At 39.3% G+C, this 20,080-nt stretch overlaps 1 protein-coding gene across 1 annotated transcript in view; it reads right to left on the reverse strand.

Annotated features, from left to right (window-relative positions):
* Nucleotides 1-20,080, reverse strand: part of CHSY3 (chondroitin sulfate synthase 3) — a 472,099-nt gene that overhangs the window by 401,569 nt on the left and 50,450 nt on the right. Inside the window, exon 2 of the mRNA XM_073676516.1 lies at nt 4,827-5,110. Coding sequence (XP_073532617.1) covers nt 4,827-5,110 — 284 coding nt within the window. The remainder of the gene's footprint in view (nt 1-4,826; nt 5,111-20,080) is intronic.

Consider the following 20,080-nt stretch of genomic DNA (forward strand, 5'->3'; position numbering starts at 1 on the left):
TGATTGTATATACTGCAGTGTGTGTAGTGTTAGGGCTCATTCACACGTTTGATCATTCCACGTACGAGAAAAATGGAACGATTATTCTGATCAGACTTTGATCAGAGCGTCATCCGAGTATCATCCGTTTTTCTTGTACGTGGAGAAAGAAAAAAATAAAGAAAATCAGTGTCACAGGGATACTGCGACAGAGAGGGGCCAGAATATCGTGGTGTCTGGTTACCCAAACTCCTGCACTGGTTAGAACTGCTTCACCATCATACTAAACAGTGCAGGTTTTGTTTGCGCTGGCATTGCAAGGGTTAATCAGTTCAGTTGATCTCCTGGAGCTCTCCATCATTGATTGCCTCAGCTGTTCTGTGTTGGACACTCCCCTCTGGTATAAAGTATATGCTAGCAACTGGTATTTGGGAATTGCCAGTGATAGTTCATTGTGCCTGGTTTGGAGTTGAAGGAATTGTTCGGTGTTTGGAGTTGGCAGTTGGAGAGTTGTACTGGAGATTTCTGCGTGGAGTTTGTTTGTATGTTCATCCTCATCTTCTCCTATTTGGTTTCACCTACCTTATCCTCCTCCATTTCCCACTCTGTTGTTTTGTGAGTGTAGTTGTATGATTGTAGTTTTCTTTCATCCCTGTCTGTCTTTCCTTGTCTGTCTGGTTAGTGTAATCCTATACAGTTCGGCCTTATACCTTCCTGGGTGGGGGAGGGAACAGATAAGGGTAAGACAGGAGCATAGCAAAACACGTGACCCCGGCATCTTTACCTTCCGGGATAATCCGGAGGACAGGGATAGACTAGGGCGCCCCCTAGCATTAGGGATAGGGAATGAGCCCCTTGCCCCAAGAAATCCTGCAACAATACCATGACAATCAGACTGCACTCAGAAGTCATCATAATCTGTCCACATCTTGGTCCGCGAAAAATCACAGACATGGGGATGGCCCCATATACTATCACAGGCACAAATGCTATTTGTAAAAGCACGGACAGCACTTGTAAAAGCACGGACAGCACTTGTACGTGGAAATTGGATGTGTGAATGAAGGCTTAGATAGTGAATAGCAGACAGCCAGTGTGCCTGCAGTGCCGCTGAAAATTAATGTCCATTTTACTGCAAATAAAACAAAAGTTTGCAGTCCCCCTAACATGTTTCATTGTGCCAGCAGTGTTATCATGGGACTATAGGGCTATGGCATGGAGCACCAGTCTGCAGAGATTTTAAAACAGTGAAGATACTCACATGTCAATATGTACCAATAGCGCTAGCTTGTAGGCGCTGGTGCGCCTCCCAAGAAAGATTGACACATAGGATAGCCAATCATCTTTTAGCTAGAGCGGAGGCTTGTCTAATGATCTCATAGATCCACCCACTTCATCATCAGACGCCTCCTCTAATGTGCTGCAGTCTCACATTACATCCCAGCTGTTGACTCTGAGCATGTCTTTGGACTTAGTCTCAATCATAGTGGTTTGCATTGGGCACATTTTTAGACTTATCGCCAGTGAGGTGAAAATAATACTTTGATAATGTTAGCAATAATGTCTACTAATGTGTGCATGTCTCTAGACTTTGTCTCCATTCCATTTATTTATACTGCACATCTTTATATTTAAAGGGGAGGTCCAAAACTAACATTGATCTAATCCTAAATGTCTGTGTATTTCAGGTAATAATCTAATCACTTTTATAATATACCTTATTTTAAAAAGTCTCTACCGTTTCCCCATCTACTCTCTCTAACTGCTTTATTTTTACTTTTTTACCTACTTCTGGGATGATGATATTTCATCTGAGAATCCCCAGTGCATGCTGGAAAACTCACAGGGGACATCATCGGGGGCAGAGCCTACGGTCACTCCTGTAGCCCCTGTCCCCACCGTAAAATGAAGTGTCATCAGTGTTTCAGGGCTAGTCCCAGCTCTACTGAACATGCTAGCGCTCCGGTGTATGGGACAGTAAGCTAAGATGGCTGTTGGCCGAATGATCAACAAAAGCATGGTTCGGCTGACAGCCATCTAATGTGTATGACCAGCTTTAGTGCCAGCGAGGTGAATATAACACTTTGATGATATTAACAGTAAAGTCTACTAATGTGTGTACATCTTTGGGCTTTGTCTTTATTACGTCATTTTATACTGGGCATGCCTTTAGACTTAGTACCAGTGAGGTGAGTATGACACTTAGATGATGTTGGTAATAAAGTCTGCTATTACGTGTATGTCTTTGAACTTAGTCTCCATCTCAGTAATCAAGACTGGGTCTATAGAATTAGTGCCAGTGAGGCGAGTACAACACTTCATTGGTATTGGCAATAAAATCTACTACTGTGCGTAAGTCTTTGGACTTTGTCTACATCATATTAATATACATTCGCATGTCTTTAGCCTTAGTACCAATTAAACTAGAATCTGTCGCTGTGTGGCGATTTTCACTAAGCAAGTAATGGAACTTAGTCATGATCATATTAGTTTAGATTGCACATCTATTTGGATTTGATGTCAATAAAAGTGACACTCAAATGATATTGGCAGAGAAAATCTGCTTCTGTGTGACAATTAAAAATACACATTTAATAATCTTCAACATTATGCTTGATAATCTCTCGGTTATGTAACCATTTTTTTTTAACGTATGACTAGTAAATTAACTTGATTTAACTAATTAACCTCCTTCGATTCTGCAATCTCTTCTGCCGGTACAGAAACGATCTGTTCCTTCCCTAGTGTTAAGTTTTCCTAATGATTTTCTGTGTATTTCACCACTAAAACATCACGGTCAGTCACATATTAAACATGTTTAACAGATCATGCTTTGAAACTAGGGACATCCTCAAAATAGATTTATTTAAGGCAACAATTTCCTGAACATCTGCAGAAGATTCAGCTACAAGGTCATATTGATGTTTTACTCTGTTAAAAACTATGAGACCCTTAAAGCAAGAGGCCATGACTGTAAAAAACGCCATGAGAGATGAACACATTCAAGTCCAACTTCTGGTCATCAACAAACAAAAAACATTCCAAAATCAGAAATTCTTCGCATAGAATATGCGATTGCAAGACATCGACTTATTTAGTATTCAAAGAAAAAGGCTTACCCCTCCCCTGAAGCATAATAAATATTGGCAACTCAGCACATCAATGCACATATGTGGATTAGCTTTGCACCTAATGGAAACTAGAAGATTAAGCTCTTATTCCACTGCCCAATGCTTATTTCCATTTTAGCAATTGTGTTTTTTTTTCTGTAGCCACAAATATTAATCCAAAAACTTAAGTAATTTGTGATTTTGCTTAACACTGTACACATCTTAACATTAAGATTTGTTGAAACATATATAACAATATTCAATATTTTTCTTTTGCTTAATTATCCGATCCGATGACAAGCGATAAGAGTTAATGGCTACCTGGTACACAAAGGAATAAGATTCTGATACCAAAGGATGAGATAGCTGGCACCACCTTATAAATCAGGGATAAGCCTATTGCATACTATGTGAAATAATGTAAAACAAAAGAAAAAGTGGTATGCAAAAGACAGGGATCACCCAAAAATAATAATAAATATGCTATTTTATTTACACCTTACAACAAGATACAAAAATAAAATCAAAAAGCCCATGGCTCTCAAGAACAAAGCAAACAAATTATGGGTTGTTTGGCCTATTCTTGAGAGCCGTGGGTTGTTTGGTCTGTTCTAGGGAGCACTGTGTTGATTGGTCTGTTCTTGGGAGCCGTGGGTTGTTTGGTCTGTTCTTGGGAGCCGTGGGTTGTTTGGTCTGTTCTTGGGAGCCATGGGTTGTTTGGTCTGTTCTTGAGATCCATGGGCCTTTTTAATTGATTTTATTTTGGTGGCTTAGTTGTAATGTTTAAATAAAGTAGTATATTTATTATTAGTTTTTGAGTTTTTTTTCCATATCCCCTGGTTATTTTGTTTTACAAGATAAGAATTCTGGTGACAATGTAGATGTGGCCCTATATGTAAAACATCATAGAAGTAGAAGGATACTTTTGCGCACTTCCGTAAGGCTTTCTAGTAAACTTAAAAAAAAAAAAAAAATGGCTCTACTGTATCTGGATGTACAGAAGGCAGCAATTTCCAAGACATAAAAGAGAAGTGGATAAAGAAGATTGGGCATAAATACAGTATAAAGTGCTCTCAACAAAGAACTTGATCTAAGACTAACTTCATGTACTCAAATAATAAAGAACACAGGAGCCTGACTTCTAATGAATAAGTGCGGTGTCAGATTCTGATCCATATATATATATAGATGATCGAACCTTTTGAAGAGAGAGCTGTTTCACTCCTAGAATAATTTTGTCTTCTTGGGCATAAAAGTAGTTACAGAGAGAGATAGAGACCAAATGTGTGTAATTGGAATACATTTATCATTTACACTGGCACTGCTGCCGCCTACCATATATCTCTCTCTCTATTGTTGCGTGACTTTTCTGTCCCTATGTGGAATTAGCTGTGCTCTCTGACCTCTATCCCCATGCTGTAAGACATAAAATCGTGCTACTTGGCCAGCCCCCATCTTTTATAATGGCAGTGTTTCAAATGATCAGCTGTAATAGATCATCTGATGTGAGAGCCATAGCGGTGGTTTTTGGGGGACTCAAATTGGAACTGATTTGCTGTGAATCGATCCAATCATCTCTAATATATATATATTATCTATAAATGTATATACATTAATAGATATGTGTATATATATATATATATATATATATATATATATATATATATATATATATACTGTATTTTTAGAATAACTTGGATACAGTATACATTAAAAGTCTGCATTACGTAGATTTACCTCATAGGACCAGACACACTGAGTTCCTCCAAACCGCCGTACACATCTACCCACTTCCACATCTTCATGCGTTGTATACATTTCGCGTAGACATTCTCCAATGTGTGGCACCATCCTTCGCAATACCTCCCGGCTAAAGATCATTCCTGGACCTCCCATGCAGAAATTTTCTCCAGGTTCAAGTCCAAGTTTTCCAAGTTCTTCAATATTCCCAAGACCAGTCTGCCCTAAATAAAGCGGCTTGCTGCTGTTCAGAGACCTTAGAAATTGTTCTAGCTTTTCACCTGTTGGATGAGAAATATAGCTCAGTTATTTACATGTCTACAAAGAGAAGAAATGCAGAGAAATCATTGTGTCAATTATCTATGTCAAAATAAATGATGTCTGAATATCCTCTAAAATAAGTTTTGCTTGCATACAAGAGCCATAACGAGTAGTACGGGGTTTATACCTCTTCCGACAAGCCTACAACCTGCAGTAACCACTGCTGCATGACCAGCTCTACCCTCACCTACTGTATCCTCACCCATCCCTAATAGACTGTGAGCCCTCGCTGGCAGGGTCCTCGCTCCTCCTGTACCAGTCACTGTCACATTGTGTTCAAGATTATTGTACTTGTTTTTGCTATGAATACCCCTTTTCACATGTAAAGCGCCATGGAATAAATGGTGCTATAACAATAAATAAATAATAATAATAATAATAATAACATACTTAAATTAATCCCAAAGAAATCTGACTTATCCTTTGACTTAACATATCAGTCTTTCGGTGATTCTTATGGCAAAATCGGCATTCCAGGCTTAACTTTTCTTGTCATCAAAGCAACTGGATCCATGACAATAAAGGAAAAAAGAGAGAAAAAATGTATTCTATACTAGATCTGACTATAATTCAAATGACATTGGGGCAGATTTCTGAAACAAAAAAAGCGTTGTTGTCTAAAGCAACCAATCACAGTGCAGCTTTCATTTTTCAAGAGCAGGATACAAAATGAAAGTTGTATTTTAATTGGTTGCTATGGGCAACTAAAACAATCTTTCTTTTAGATAGTTTTACAAATCTCCCTATACCTCAAGTCTGATTGTGGTGTTTTCTAAAATTCCCATATAAGACTACATCTTCAGCATAGTCACTTGTTTTCCTTCCACTCTATTATTTGGTTCCATTTATTTTAAGAATATTTGGTGTAACTGTTTAATATAGAAAAATTCATCAATGTAGAACTTTTTCTTCTGTTCTAAAAATTAACAACAAATGGAAACCAATTGAACCCCATATAAATCAATGGGGCCCTCTGCTTCCATTTGTAACAGAAATCCGCAGGATGTTCGTTCCTGTTCTATTTGTCATTTCTAAACGTAACAAACAGAAAGAATGAACAGGTGAACTGAGCCTAAGCGAATAACCCACAGCTGAAAAAACGTGTACCAGGTAGACTGCGTAATAATCTGTAGAAACAACCGTGCACTTCTTCTGCAAATTACTGGTCTGAGTTAATATTTACCAACCTGACTACTTTTTATTTGTGGAATTATTCCTTGCCGAGTACAATTTTGGCTTCTGCAGCATTAACCAGGTTTTCCCAGATTAAATATAACTTCAGACAAGCTGTTGCGCTGTGTTTTTCACATGTATATTTTTATTCACTTCTTATTCTTTGTTCTCTTTCCTTTAAAACTCTTGTTGACTAATAGTGATGGGCAAACACCTGACTGTTCGGGTCCGGCAGGTTTGGGCAAAAGCCTAACAGTTTAATAAAAGTTTGGGTTCGGGTACCAGAACATACCTGGTTTCCCGCGCTGTCATTTGCGTGACAGCGCGGGAACCACGGATTTTGATTGGCGGTAACATCATTACCGCGGGTCAGGGCGCTGTGGGATCACGCTGTCAGATGTCACAGTGATCTCGCAGCTGTGACAGTGACCCGACTGTTGAGACTACTACCCGCATCAGCCGACACCTGCTGTCATTGTAAATAGCGAGTGCAGGCGAGGCTGGATGGGAGCAACTTTACTATTCACATCCCCCGTCTCTATTGTCTAATTCAAGTCAACAGACGTCCACTAAAATTGCTACAACCCACAGTGATTATTAAAGGGAATCTGTCAGCAGATTTTTGCTCCCTTGTCTGAGAACAGCCCAATGTAGGCAAAGAGACCCAGAATCCAACAATGTATCAATATGTTAATGTATTAGTTTACGGCCACAATCAGAGTTTTTCGATTTAGCATGCAGCAGAGCTGAGAAAGCTAACCCCGCCCACACCAAGCTCTGTATGTACAAAGCTATAGACAGGGATGGCAAGGTGTGGAGGGGCCGGAGAGGTGAGCAGTAAGTTTAGTTATTTTTTTCATATTACGTTTAAAATGCTATGTGGTCTGGATAGCATAATAAGGGACATTCAATTCATGGAGAATAACTTCACTGTGAAGCAAATTCGTTAATAAAATCTGGAAAATTCAAATTTTGCCAGATCTGCTCATCTCTAATTATTAGGCATATAGAAGATGTCTAAAATATTGTGCTAAAGCAGCTATCATTGTATTTATATTCATGAGCTGCTTCAAAATCTGCACTATATGCCAATTATGGTACCTTCTGGCTTGACTGGCCCAGAGGCATCACGTCTTAGTGCTATAAAGTGACATTCTAAAATGTCACTGTATTGTAGCGCATCTACATGTGAAACTGTGGGAGAAGGTATCCAGCTGTCAGAGGCAGGCGGAGTTCCCATTGAGAAGGCACAGACTTTTTTTTTACTGCTAGTGCCTTCTCTATCACTGTAAATGCAGCGCTAAACAAGTACTGTGTGTGCAGCAATAGGGTGCACTGACATCAAGTGATCGTTGGAAGGAGCTGGAGGAAGGAGCGCGAGCTGCTGGGTCATAGGAGATCCAAACAGCTCTGCTATGCAGCCAGCAGGAACTAGAGTTAATGTCCCAGGCCCAGTTCCAAGGGAAATAACATGGAAATTAAAAGATTTCAATATTTAAATATTCCCACCACCCCTTTCCCAAAGGTCTTTTTTATGACTTTAATGGGGGTCAAAATGTTTACATAAATGAATGAATGGATAAATAAATAAAAAACAGGTGTAAAATAAATAAATAAATACACAAATAAATAAAAATGCCTCTGTCAATCCATATCGCTGTTACTAGCCCCATCCCGGTTTAAAAAAACATGTCCGATATATAAAAATAATTCTTACAGAATGGCAAACTGTATTTTAATGGTCCTATGTGCTCATAAAAAAGTGGGAAAAACAGACCCTTAGTTCCCTAATTTTTCCATTGATATTGCCTGATATTATCCAAAAAAATAAAAAGAAGATAACATGACAGTGACTTAAAAAGGAAGCCCCAAGTATCATGAAAAAATTACGCAAAATTTACATGAATATTCGAACATGAAAATAATTAACAGTTCTTTAAAAAGCATGTATGAAAAAAAAGCTAAAAATGTGCCTAATCAAGAATGGGGTAAATGGCGTGGAGTTGAACTGGTTAAAATACTTTGTGAGCAGGTCATTTCATACTTAGTAACCTAATTCAATTACTACATGAGGGATTCAAAGATGCCTAAAACAACCAATCTCGCCAACATCAAAGTGTTGCAAAAACAAGGCAAAGATCTGTTACAAGCAACCTCCTATCAACTAAATTGATAAATGTTGACCTTAAAGAGTAACTGCTTTCAGAATAAGGCGTCCTGTGTGAGAACACGAGGAATAGCACCATTTCTGGCCATTATGTGACTTATATCCAGCTTTCCCCTCTCCATGCTCATTCTGTAATTTGCAATCCATTGAGATGAGTTGCAGTAATTTCTCCCATAGACATTACAGCACAGCACAGGAATTATTTCTCTTCATTCATTTCTTAGCTTACAGACACAAGCTGCAACAACACAGAGGACATTATGCAGCAGAGCTGAGCTGTGTTGATCTGAATTAACCTCTGATGTGAAATAAAGCTGCTCCCCCCTCCATAGAAGATAATGGGCTGTGTCACATGACACTTGCAGATTACTTCCTCTGAGGAAGACAGACTTCAGCTGCTTTTTCACAGTGGATGACAAGTTTATAAGGCAGGGGGAAGTGAAAGAAGTGTTTGATAAATGGCGTGTGCCACACAATGAATCAGGAGCGTCAGCTCCAAAACGTCCCCCCATCAAGACGGTGAATGAATCGCTGGTCTTGATGAATTGCCCTTTTTATTTTAATTTAAACAAATGTGTTGAGGACATGATTTTGTGGCACCTACTTATAACATAGGCATGACAGGGTTTCGTCTTGCACTTATTAGTTCAGCTTTCCTTACAGACTACACAGTAATCCTGTTTTCAAAATGGCTGCTGATGGAGGAACATGTGGCTAGACCTTTTGATCAGAGTCATTTGGATGTTTTTGGTTGTCATTAAGATTTAAAAAGAGAAAACACAGTAGTTGACAATAAATGGCTTCACCCAACTAATAACCATGAGTGGAGAAAAAGTTTTTCTGTTATCATTCATATTCTCTGAAACAAGGCCAAGAAAGCAAAAAATCTGCCGGGGTATGTAAACTTTTGAGCACAACTGTAGATACCTAATCTATACAATATGCCCAATGTGCACTATAGTAAAATGAATGATAACATAAGAGTCTTACGAGATGTGAATCTTATCATTCTCAGCAATATGAACAACATTCTACAAGAGAATTTTCTACATCATTTCTGTGATGTGTTTAGCACATTATGTCTGATCGCCTAATGCATATTTCTCTTTGAATTATATTTTACAGGTTTTGCAGCCTGAGGCTAGTTCTCACTTTTGATTGGGAAGTTGTGTCACTCAGCACTTGCCCATAGAAGACGAAAAATATATAAACGTAAATCTTTGACTTTCTTTGACTTTACCCCTTTTGTCGCTTTAGGGCAAACAAGTTATTGAAATGCAAAAGATACTGTCACTGCTCGAAAACAAAATGGCAAAAAATATCTTTTCCATTTTGAGCATGAAAGTGCAAGTAATTCTGGTAGAAATGGCAATTTCAGGTTTACTGTACACGGGCATAGTGAACACTTCATAGCTCAACCAATTGTATCCAAGTATAGAGCAACGATGAAAGCCCTGAAATACTGTGTTATTATATGTCAATTAAATACACAGAATAGGTGGATGGATAGATAGATAGATAGATAGATAGATAGATAGATAGATAGGATAGATATTCCGCACCTTTAGTATAACTTGTATCTTATTAATAAAATTCCTTATCCATTACAAAAATGATGCACCTTCACATGAGACAATTTTTGGCATATCAATTTTCTACCCTCAATCTTATTTCTGCTAATTCAGACTGCTATTACATAGGGTCAATTAGGGACCATGGCAGGGCCAGACGATGAGGAGTGGGGTCGCCATTGCGTTTATTATTAGTAGGGTGCCAACTGCTCCGGCAGCCAGGTAGGGATAAACAGATTAGGGTATTGTTCTTAGCTATAGGAATAAAAGTTAAAATTTATATGGCTTATTTCTTCTTTTTTCTTTACCATTGGGACCCTATAAAATCATACGTTGTTTGTTTCTTGAATCTTATTCCTAAAATTCTCTTTCTTTCTATGCTTAGGAGTGGATGGTCCAGTTCAGTGACTGACAGACTTTCCAGTATGGGACCGCCCACTGGACTCTTGAGCATCGAAAATAAAACAATAGTTGTATTGATTTTCCCACCACAAATCTAATATATAAAGCTGAATGTGTGTGTATATTGGCACCCCTGCAATTCTGTCAGATAATACTCAGTTTCTTCCTGAAAATGATTGCAATCACAAATTCTTTGGTCTTATTATCTTCATTTAATTTGCTTGCAAGGAAAAAACACAAAAGAGAATGAAGCAAAAATCAAATCATTGATCATTTCACACAAAACTCCAAAAATGGGCCAGACAAAAGTATTGGCACCCTCAGCCTAATACTTGGTTGCACAACCTTTAGCCAAAATAACTGCGAACAACCGCTTCCGGTAACCATCAATGAGTATCTTACAATGCTCTGCTGGAATTGTAGACCATTCTTCTTTGGCAAACTGCTCCAGGTCCCTGATATTTGAAGGGTGCCTTCTCCAAACTGCCATTTTGAGATCTCTCCACAGGTGTTCTATGGGATTCAGGTCTGGACTCATTGCTGGCCACCTTAGAAGTCTCCAGTGCTTTCTCTCAAACCATTTTATAGTGCTTTTGGAAGTGTGTTTTGGGTCATTGTCCTGCTGGAAGACCCAAGACCTCTGAGGGAGACCCAGCTTTCTCACACTGGGCCCTACATTTTGCTGCAAAATTTGTTGGTAGTCTTCAGACTTCATAATGCCATGCACACGGTCAAGCAGTCCAGTGCCAGAGGCAACAAAGCAACCCCAACACATCAGGGAACCTCCGGGATGTATGACTGTAGGGACCGTGTTCTTTTTTTTGAATGCCTCTTTTTTTTTCCTGTACACTCTATGCTGATGCTTTTTCCCAAAAAACTCTACTTTTGTCTCATCTGACCAGAGAACATTCTTCCAAAACGTTTTAGGCTTTCTCAGGTAAGTTTTGGCAAACTCCAGCCTGGCTTTTTTATGTCTCGGGGGAAGAAGTGGGGTCTTCCTGGGTATCCTACCATACAGTCCCTTTTCATTCAGATGCCGACGGATAGTACGAGTTGACACTGTTGTACACTCGGATTGCAGGGCAGCTTGAACTTGTTTGGATGTTAGTCGAGGTTCTTTATCCACCATCCGCACAATCTTGTGTTGAAATCTCTCGTCAATTTTTCTTTTCCGTCCAGATCTAGGGAGGTTAGCCACAGTGCCATGGGCTTTAAACTTCTTGATGACACTGCGCACGGAAGACACAGGAACATTCAGGTCTTTGGAGATGGAATTGTAGCCTTGAGATTGCTCATGCTTCCTCACAATTTGGTTTCTCAAGTCCTCAGACAGTTCTTTGGTCTTCTTTCTTTTCTCCATGCTCAATGTGGTACACACAAGGACACAGGACAGAGGTTGAGTCAACTTTAATCCATGTTAACTGGCTACAAGTGTGATTTAGTTATTGCCAACACCTGTTAGGTGCCACAGGTAAGTTACAGGTGCTGTTAATTACACGAATTAGAGAAGTATCACATGATTTTTCAAACAGTGCCAATACTTTTGTCCACCCCCTTTTTTAGGTTTGGTGTGGAATTATATCCAATTTGGCTTTAGGACAATTCTTTTTGTGTTTTTTCATTGAAGACAAATTAAATGAAGATAATAATACCAAAGAATTTGTGATTGCAATCATTTTCAGGAAGAAACTGAGTATTATCTGACAGAATTGCAGGAGTGCCAATACTTTTGGCCACCACTGTATGTATGTATGTATGTGTGTATGTCCGGGATTGGCATCTGCACCGTCGCAGCTACAGCCACAAAATTTTGCACAGTCACACGTCCGGATCCCGAGAGCGTCATAGGCTATATTGTGAGGCGAAATTTTAACCCCGCGCGTTCCAATTCACCAAACAATTTTGCCCCTATCTACATAATGGGGAAAACGTAAAAGGAAAAGTGTTGGAGGCAAATTGACCGCTGCCACATGTGAACAAGGGAGAATTAAAGAATGAGAGCAATGGCGCCAAAGAGTATATACCGTACAGTTGCTAAGGTGGGGCCCCGACATGGGATACTCATACTCTCCACACACGGGGATATGAACACACGCACAAAATGCGCCACACACTACCACGTGCTTGAACACATATACCACCCTCAGAACACACAAAACTTATCTCACAAAGATTTATCAGGCTGCTAATAGCAACCAATCACAGCTCAGCTACTATTTTGCTACAGTTAATTAATCTGAGCTGTGATTGGTTAATATAGGCAACAAAGGACATTCTCAGTAGAACGAAGCTTGTGTAAGGTAGTAAGATGTCAGTTAGGGTGTGTTGGTGGAAAGGCTGATGTCAGTCACATTACTTCTATGTGAGAGGATAAAGAAACTGCCAGTTACAGACTATTTTTACCACAATAATGCCTCATAACAAAAGGAATTTCATGGCACGAATGTCAGCTGATGCGAAAAGAAAAGCTGCATTACGGGCCAATGAAAAATGTGAAGACCGAGAAACAAGGATGTCACACATGAGAACAGCAGCTGCTTCCTCAAGAGCAAATGAACTTTCTGAGCAGAGGGAAGCGAGGCTTGCAGACAAGAAAACAAGAGCTGCTTCCTCAAGGGCCAATGAACTTTCTAAGGAGAGGGAAGCGAGGCTTGCAGACATGAAAACAAGAGCTGCTTCCTCAAGAGCCAATGAACTTTCTGAGGAGAGGGAAGCGAGGCTTGCAGACATGAAAACAAGAGCTGCTTCCTCAAGAGCCAATGAACTTTCTGAGGAGAGGGAAGCGAGGCTTGCAGACATGAAAACAAGAGCTGCTTCCTCAAGGGCCAATGAACTTTCTGAGGAAAGGGAAGCGAGGCTTGCAGACATGAAAACAAGAGCTGCTTCCTCAAGGGCCAATTAACTTTCTATCTATTTGTTTTGTGGTTTTTGTGCGGAGAATAAATTTTTGTTAACACATTCTATTTTGCTAACAACAGTTATTAACCCGGGTGAAGCCGGGTAGTACAGCTAGTGTATATATAAATTTGCTCAGCTTTTCTGCTCTATATAAGGTTGTCTACAGATTGGACTGCATGTACAACATAACAGGTTCCCTTCAGGCTGTGTTCAGATGTGGCATAAATGCTCTCTTTTTTCAGCTACTTATTTGCATGTATTCTGCAGATATGCAATTATCTACTCTTTTGTCCCTTATGTGATGTATTTTTGGTGCAGATTTAATGCAGAATTTTTAATGCGTTTTTCATATTATAAAAATTAGTTGATTGTGCACTTAAAAATGCAACTGCATTTTTATATATGCGTTTTTACATGCTTTTTTTCCAGGCTCATCATAGAAGCCTATAGAGAACCAAAAATGCTCAGTTAAACAGGTTAAACAGCGTCTTTAAATGCACAGTGAGCATGAGTTTTCAAGAGATCACTTCTACTTTGCTTGGACAGTTAAATGCCGCAGATTTTCTTAGTGAAAAAAACAGCAGAAAAAATGCATAATTTATGCTACGTGAGAACACAACCTTTGGGCTCATCCAGACGAGTGTATTAAACATATGTGTGCTGTCGGTGTAACAATCGGGCAGCACACTGACCAATGTAACTCAATAGGGCTGTTCAGATGACGTAGAAAATTGAATACACCACAGGTCATCCATATAACATTCGATTATCATGGATCATTGCCAATATTCACAGAGGAAATTGTAGTTAATCAAGTGCATTTTAAAATGCTGATGTGCAGTATAAATATGGATGCCACACCGATGTCACATGGATATTAAAAAATGGAGAAGCAGATAAAATACGGATGTCAATACGGATGTAAATCATCTGAGGCTTTTGCATGAAAATCGGACAATTTGACCTATGTTCATCTAAACCTGGCCTTAAAGAGAAACTGTCAGCATGATTTAGCAATATAAAATAGTCATGGCCATAATGGCGCTGTTATACAGAAGAAATGAATATGTTTACTGAAGAAATCCACTTTGGGGTTGTTCTTTAATCGCTTTAGGTGCACAGGCAGGACTGAGGGTAGGGAATTCAGCTCTTGCCCTGGCCCCTCTGCCTGTTTCAGGTGTCTGTGTGACAGGACACTGTTTTTTGAGCGAACTGCTTCCTGTATGAAATTTTGCACCAGTCCTTGCCGCTGCCGGTACGTGCGCAGATTGTTCTCGTGGTGGTCATCAGTGAGCTGAGATCTCAATCTGCGCATGCGCTGCCATCGGCACCTTTTTACTGAATACCGCCAGGAAGTCAACCTGTGCAAGCACCACCACTGGTGCCATTTTACTGAAGGCTGCCAGGAGATCAATCTGCGAACGCAAAGTCCGCGGCAAGGACAATGCCGACATGAGATTTGATACAGGAGGTAGGTTACTCATAAAGCAATGATCTGTTATATAGACACCAGAGGAAGGTGGAGGGGCAAGAGAAGGAACCAAAGACCCTAATCACAGTCCCACCCCTGTGCACCTAAAGATTAGTACCAGAAAACTTCAAATGCAGATTAGAGAACAACCACAAAGCGGATTTCTTCACTAAAGGTATTGATTTTATCTGTATAACAGCACCATTATGGCCATGCCTTTACTGCATATTGCTAAATCCTGCTGAAAGGGTATTTTTAATTGTTTTTACTTACCCTATAAAACAATGCAGGAGATTCCAATTTGGAGATGTATAACAGCTCGGGGTTTGTACCGGCGCTAAACTCCAAACACGGACTTCTCCCGGAAGTCCGTGTTAATGTTCGACATTCCGAGAGAAGTCCGGGGATGAGAGAGAAGAGAGTTTTTTTGTTTTTTTTTCCAGTTTTTTTTTTTTTTTTGACTAAAGTTCAGGTCGGGTAACAAAACCCAAACTTCCAAGGGTTCGCTCATCCCTAGTAATAGATCTTCAAGATGTTTAACAAAGTTATGATAATAAAGAAAAGTCATACACAGATTTGTCCTTTCTTCTCTTTACACTTGGCTAGACATATCTTGACAACTGTGTAATTATCAGCTTTAAAAACAACTTGAGTTTGCGATACTATGTGTGGCCACCCAGTATTTGTGAAGTAAACTGGAGCCCAACAACAGTTTTCCTAGCATGTTACAATCTTCTATTGAATTTTTTTTGATAGAAGAGAAATTAAAGTCCTTGACTAAATATTAGCTAAAGCAGCGATGAACACAACTGTAAATGTAAGGATATTTCATGCAAAAATAAGTTTGTTTGAAATGCTCAGTACTCAATAATCACAACGGTAATGTTGACCATAACACTTAGAAAGTTCTACAAAGGGAACAGACTTCATTCCTTCATGACGAAAGGTTTTATACACATATCGGTGAATTTCATAAGGTTTGGAAATGATAGTTCTGAGATGAAAGGGCATTTCTTCATGATTATGATTCAAGATTAAAGCAAGCTTTGATCTCTTCTTGTTTTAACTGCATACGAAATGTTCTCTTTTGACTCAAGTTCCTACTGAAGCAATACATAGAATTATCTGGCCTATTTAGTCACTTAAGTGATCACACAGACTTATTGGAAAGCTGGTGGGAATATGGCACTTTTCTAGACACCTGTTTAATTCTGACACTGTTGATAGGACCATAATTAAAAACTATCATTCATATCTGATACTGAGGTATCTCACAATCTAATGGAATATCAAAAAAGATGACAGCTGGATAACAAAATATGCTAAAACATCAGTGAACGAGGCAGAATATCCAAAGCAATGTTAAAGGAGTTTATGATGTATGTCTCATTTTTATGTACTGAATTAGGCAGCACTTACGAATTGAAAAATGATCTACAAAAATATTATTGTTGCCCTTTGGAGGTGAGACGATATAAGGAACTGTATTGTCATATAGCTAATGCAGAGAAATGATCCATGCACATGACGAGCCACACATTTGTAGTCTACATGACAGTCATTGGAAAAAATGTAGAAAGAATATAAGGTCAAGCAGATGTTTAAATATGGATTATAGGAACCTTGTGAATAAAAATGATTAGGTAACTTGAGGTTCAATATAAGAAATATGAACTAATGACCAGAGCCATATTATTCATAAGGTCAAATAGGCTGAAGCCTAGAACTCCTGCAGGGACTAGGAGCCTGTCAATTTTTTTGATGATAGGGCTCTAATGGTTAAAGTCACTTTGTACTCTGTACCATAGCAGTACGTGTGTATATATATTGTATATTTATCAGAGAGGTGTCATGGATGTTGCTTCATGATGCCTCTTTACTTATTTTACCTCTTAGAGCAATGGGGTCTTGTCGTGACCTTGATCGCATGTGCTGAAACATTCCCAAGGGAATTTGGGACAAACATTTTTTTTTTCTTATTTATAGGCCTAAATGGGATGTAAGGCTACGTACTGCGGTTTATTACCTACCATACCAGAATGAACCTGTCACCTGTAATTGGGTGAAAGATTGAGGCATCAGAGGACTGCCTATTGTAGGCATTTTTGGAGGTAGACATTGATCGGCATAAGCAACTCAGGGATCAGCATGAGCTACATGGATCCATATGCAGTAAGTTGTGCTGCGAGCAGTTCTGATGTCATGATCTTAGGCCTTATAGGCCAGCTATGGCAGCAGATTAATACTGCTGACTAGCTCTGCTATAATCTACAGTGTGACAAACTCAGGTCTATTTCACTGAGTCAACTTTGCCATATCACTTTCAGCATTGCATTAATCTCTATGATAAACTCAGCTGTATTATATCACTAAATTAACTTCGCTATAATGCTGATCCTTTGCTTCCTTGTAATTTACAATCCTGTCACACCAGCTGCTGTTTCCTCAATTCTGCTTCATCTGATCCCATGTTCCTGATTCCTCCTGCTGTTATCATTCAACCAATCCTGTTTCCATTGTTGCATCTGAATACATAGCTCTCTTGGCTCCAGGACCAGACTCTGCTCCTTTGCCCCATTCCCGCCACTCTTTGCTGTGTTCCAGGTTGGATTTTACAAGTTGCCCTACGTACCTCAGTGACATCATCATGCAAAGCCTTTTAAGCATGACAAACACTCATCTGGGTCTAAATATCAGGTAAGATAGATAATTCAGTTTCCGTGTGCTTCTGAGGTTTCCTCATCAGTTCTGAAAGCTAGCTATCTTCTCTGCAAACTCCTGTGATTTCTGCAATCTACTTCTACTTTTTATCTCAGATCTTTCAGTTAACCTTTAGTCTGCAATCTGCATCTACTTTTTACCTTAGACCTTTCAGTTAAACTTTAGTCTGCAGTAAGCATTACAAATTCATCTTTGGACTAGTTCACAGTTCAACAACACCACTACATCAGAGTGTATCATCTATACAGGTGTCTGATCACAAATGCTGTCAGCTGCAATCTATTTTTTTTTGTTGATTAGCCCTTTTGTCCGCTGTAAAAATAATGAAAATAGGAACTTGTTCACATTATACTACAGCAATCCTAAACTGGCTATACTTTTTCAGTTCATGAGTTTGTCATCTCCACTGGCTCTTTGTTTATTGGTGTGTTCTGCTCCACTTGCCTGCCCACTATCCAGCTTTCCCCATGATCCTGGTCCTCACTGTTACAAGTGTCTTCCGGCAATTTCTAACCTCTGTACCATTGTCCATATATTCACCAAGACCTGTGACCTACTGAATAAACTACCGTTTCTAGAAGTCAAAGTACTTTGTTTTGCATCTACTCTTACCCACTTGTCTAGCTATTACAATTTAGTCAAAGTCGCTCAGAATATTATGCTTGCCCATATTTCCCACTTTCAAAACATCAAGTTCAAGAACTGACTGTATACATAAATACAAACTAGTACAATGTCCCTGAAAAACAAAACCTGCATAGAAAAGAACACTCCATGCTTGCATTATTATTCAAGGTGTGTGGATTTCCCATGGCTACTTAGAATGCAGACTTCACATCAAAAACGTAACCAATTACAATGGAAATGGGCTAGTATTTTAACTTTATAATTAGAAAAATGCTTAAAAATAAGAGCAGCTATCGTTCAGATTAATTCCTGCTCTGCTGGAACATTTCTGGGTGCATTGTAACACGTGTCAAACATTTTTTAACATTGCTGCAAAAATGACTTTGTTCATAAGTGAAATTTCTATGATTTGAAATAAAAAGCGGAAACATCAGTTAATCTGCACAGTCTATTTTGTTAGCTCACCTAAATACCGATGCTCAAAAAAATCTTTATTACTGCTGATTCTCTTGTAAACAGGGCAATTTAACGCCATTTCTACTTCATATGACTCTCAGCAGGGAGGAATTAAACTTAGATGGAATCTTTTAAAAATCAAGAAGCAGTACACAGAACATTACCACTTCATTAAAAGGAATATCTGGTAGAAATTACCTACATCAAAGATATCAAGAACAAATCTCAACAAGAGACACATTTAAATATTTTAGTAAATTTAGAGTCATGGTATTAAACCAACACTGAGCAGAAAGCAAAGCCCAGCACTTTTGTAATTTTAAAGGGAACCTGTCGTGTGAAAAAAAACACTATTAACCTGTAGATATGGGGTTAATCTGCAGGTTAATGGCGTTCTGAACCTGCCTGGCGCCTGCACTGAGAGCCCCACTGCTGGGAGGAAATTAACTTTATTCCACCCAGCAGCGTTCAGCATTCAGTCACGAGGGGTGGCGCCGGCGTGGGTTCGGTCACCGTTCTATATGTAGAGAGTGGCTGTAAAAGCTCCCCCAGCCCTGACTGACAGCCAGCTCTAATGCTGAGTGAACTGTCAGTCAGTGCCGGGGGCGCAGTTACAGCTGCCGTTCTCTATATACAGAGTGGTGACTGAACCCACGCTGGCGCCATTCCCGAGAATGAACGCCAAACACTGCAGGTGGGAAATAAAGTTAATTTCCTCGCACCAGTGGGGGAGCTGGGCAGTTTCAGAACACTATTAACCCCATATATGCAGGTTAATAGCATTTTTCCTGTGGTAGGTTCCCTTTAAAGGGGTTTTCCCATAAACAAAAGTTCATGTTAATCAATGGCTGTGCCTGACAGTGTACGGAACATGGTCTGATCATACCACAGCTCCTGGGCAGGGGAGGAAGCAAAAGACAATACAGATATTAAAGCACGGGATTGCAGAGGATCCATTTTGTGAGGTAAAACATTTCACTACCTGTTTTTAAAAATCTTTTACCTCATCCTCTGCTATCGTGTGCTGTCCTGTCTGTATACTCTCTTTAGCTTCTTCCTCTGCTCAGGAGCTGTGGTATGATCAGACCATGTTCCGTACACGGTCAGGCACAGCCATTGATTAAAATGAACTTTTGTTTATGGGAAAACCCCTTTAACTGTAATTTCATAGAACAGTCATAATCATAAAGGGGTTGTCACAACTTTTTAAATGGGTAAAATTGCAAAGTGCTTGTACAAATAATTTACCTCTTAAATCATCTATTTTCTCAAGGACAGAGGGTTTTTTAATTCTATAGTGTACTGCTTGTTGTCTAGGTTACTGGCCACCTCTGCAGTCTACAAGAGGTGACTGGTTTCCTAGGAAATGAGCACAAGTTTGCAAGTCATTTGTTACATAACTTTCATAGATGTTCTGAAACTTTTGATGCTCTGAATCTGGATC

This window comes from Phyllobates terribilis, unplaced genomic scaffold (genome assembly GCF_046119375.1).
Source record: "Phyllobates terribilis strain yellow unplaced genomic scaffold, ASM4611937v1 Scaffold_1__5_contigs__length_1240528914, whole genome shotgun sequence".
NCBI lineage: Eukaryota > Metazoa > Chordata > Amphibia > Anura > Dendrobatidae > Phyllobates > Phyllobates terribilis.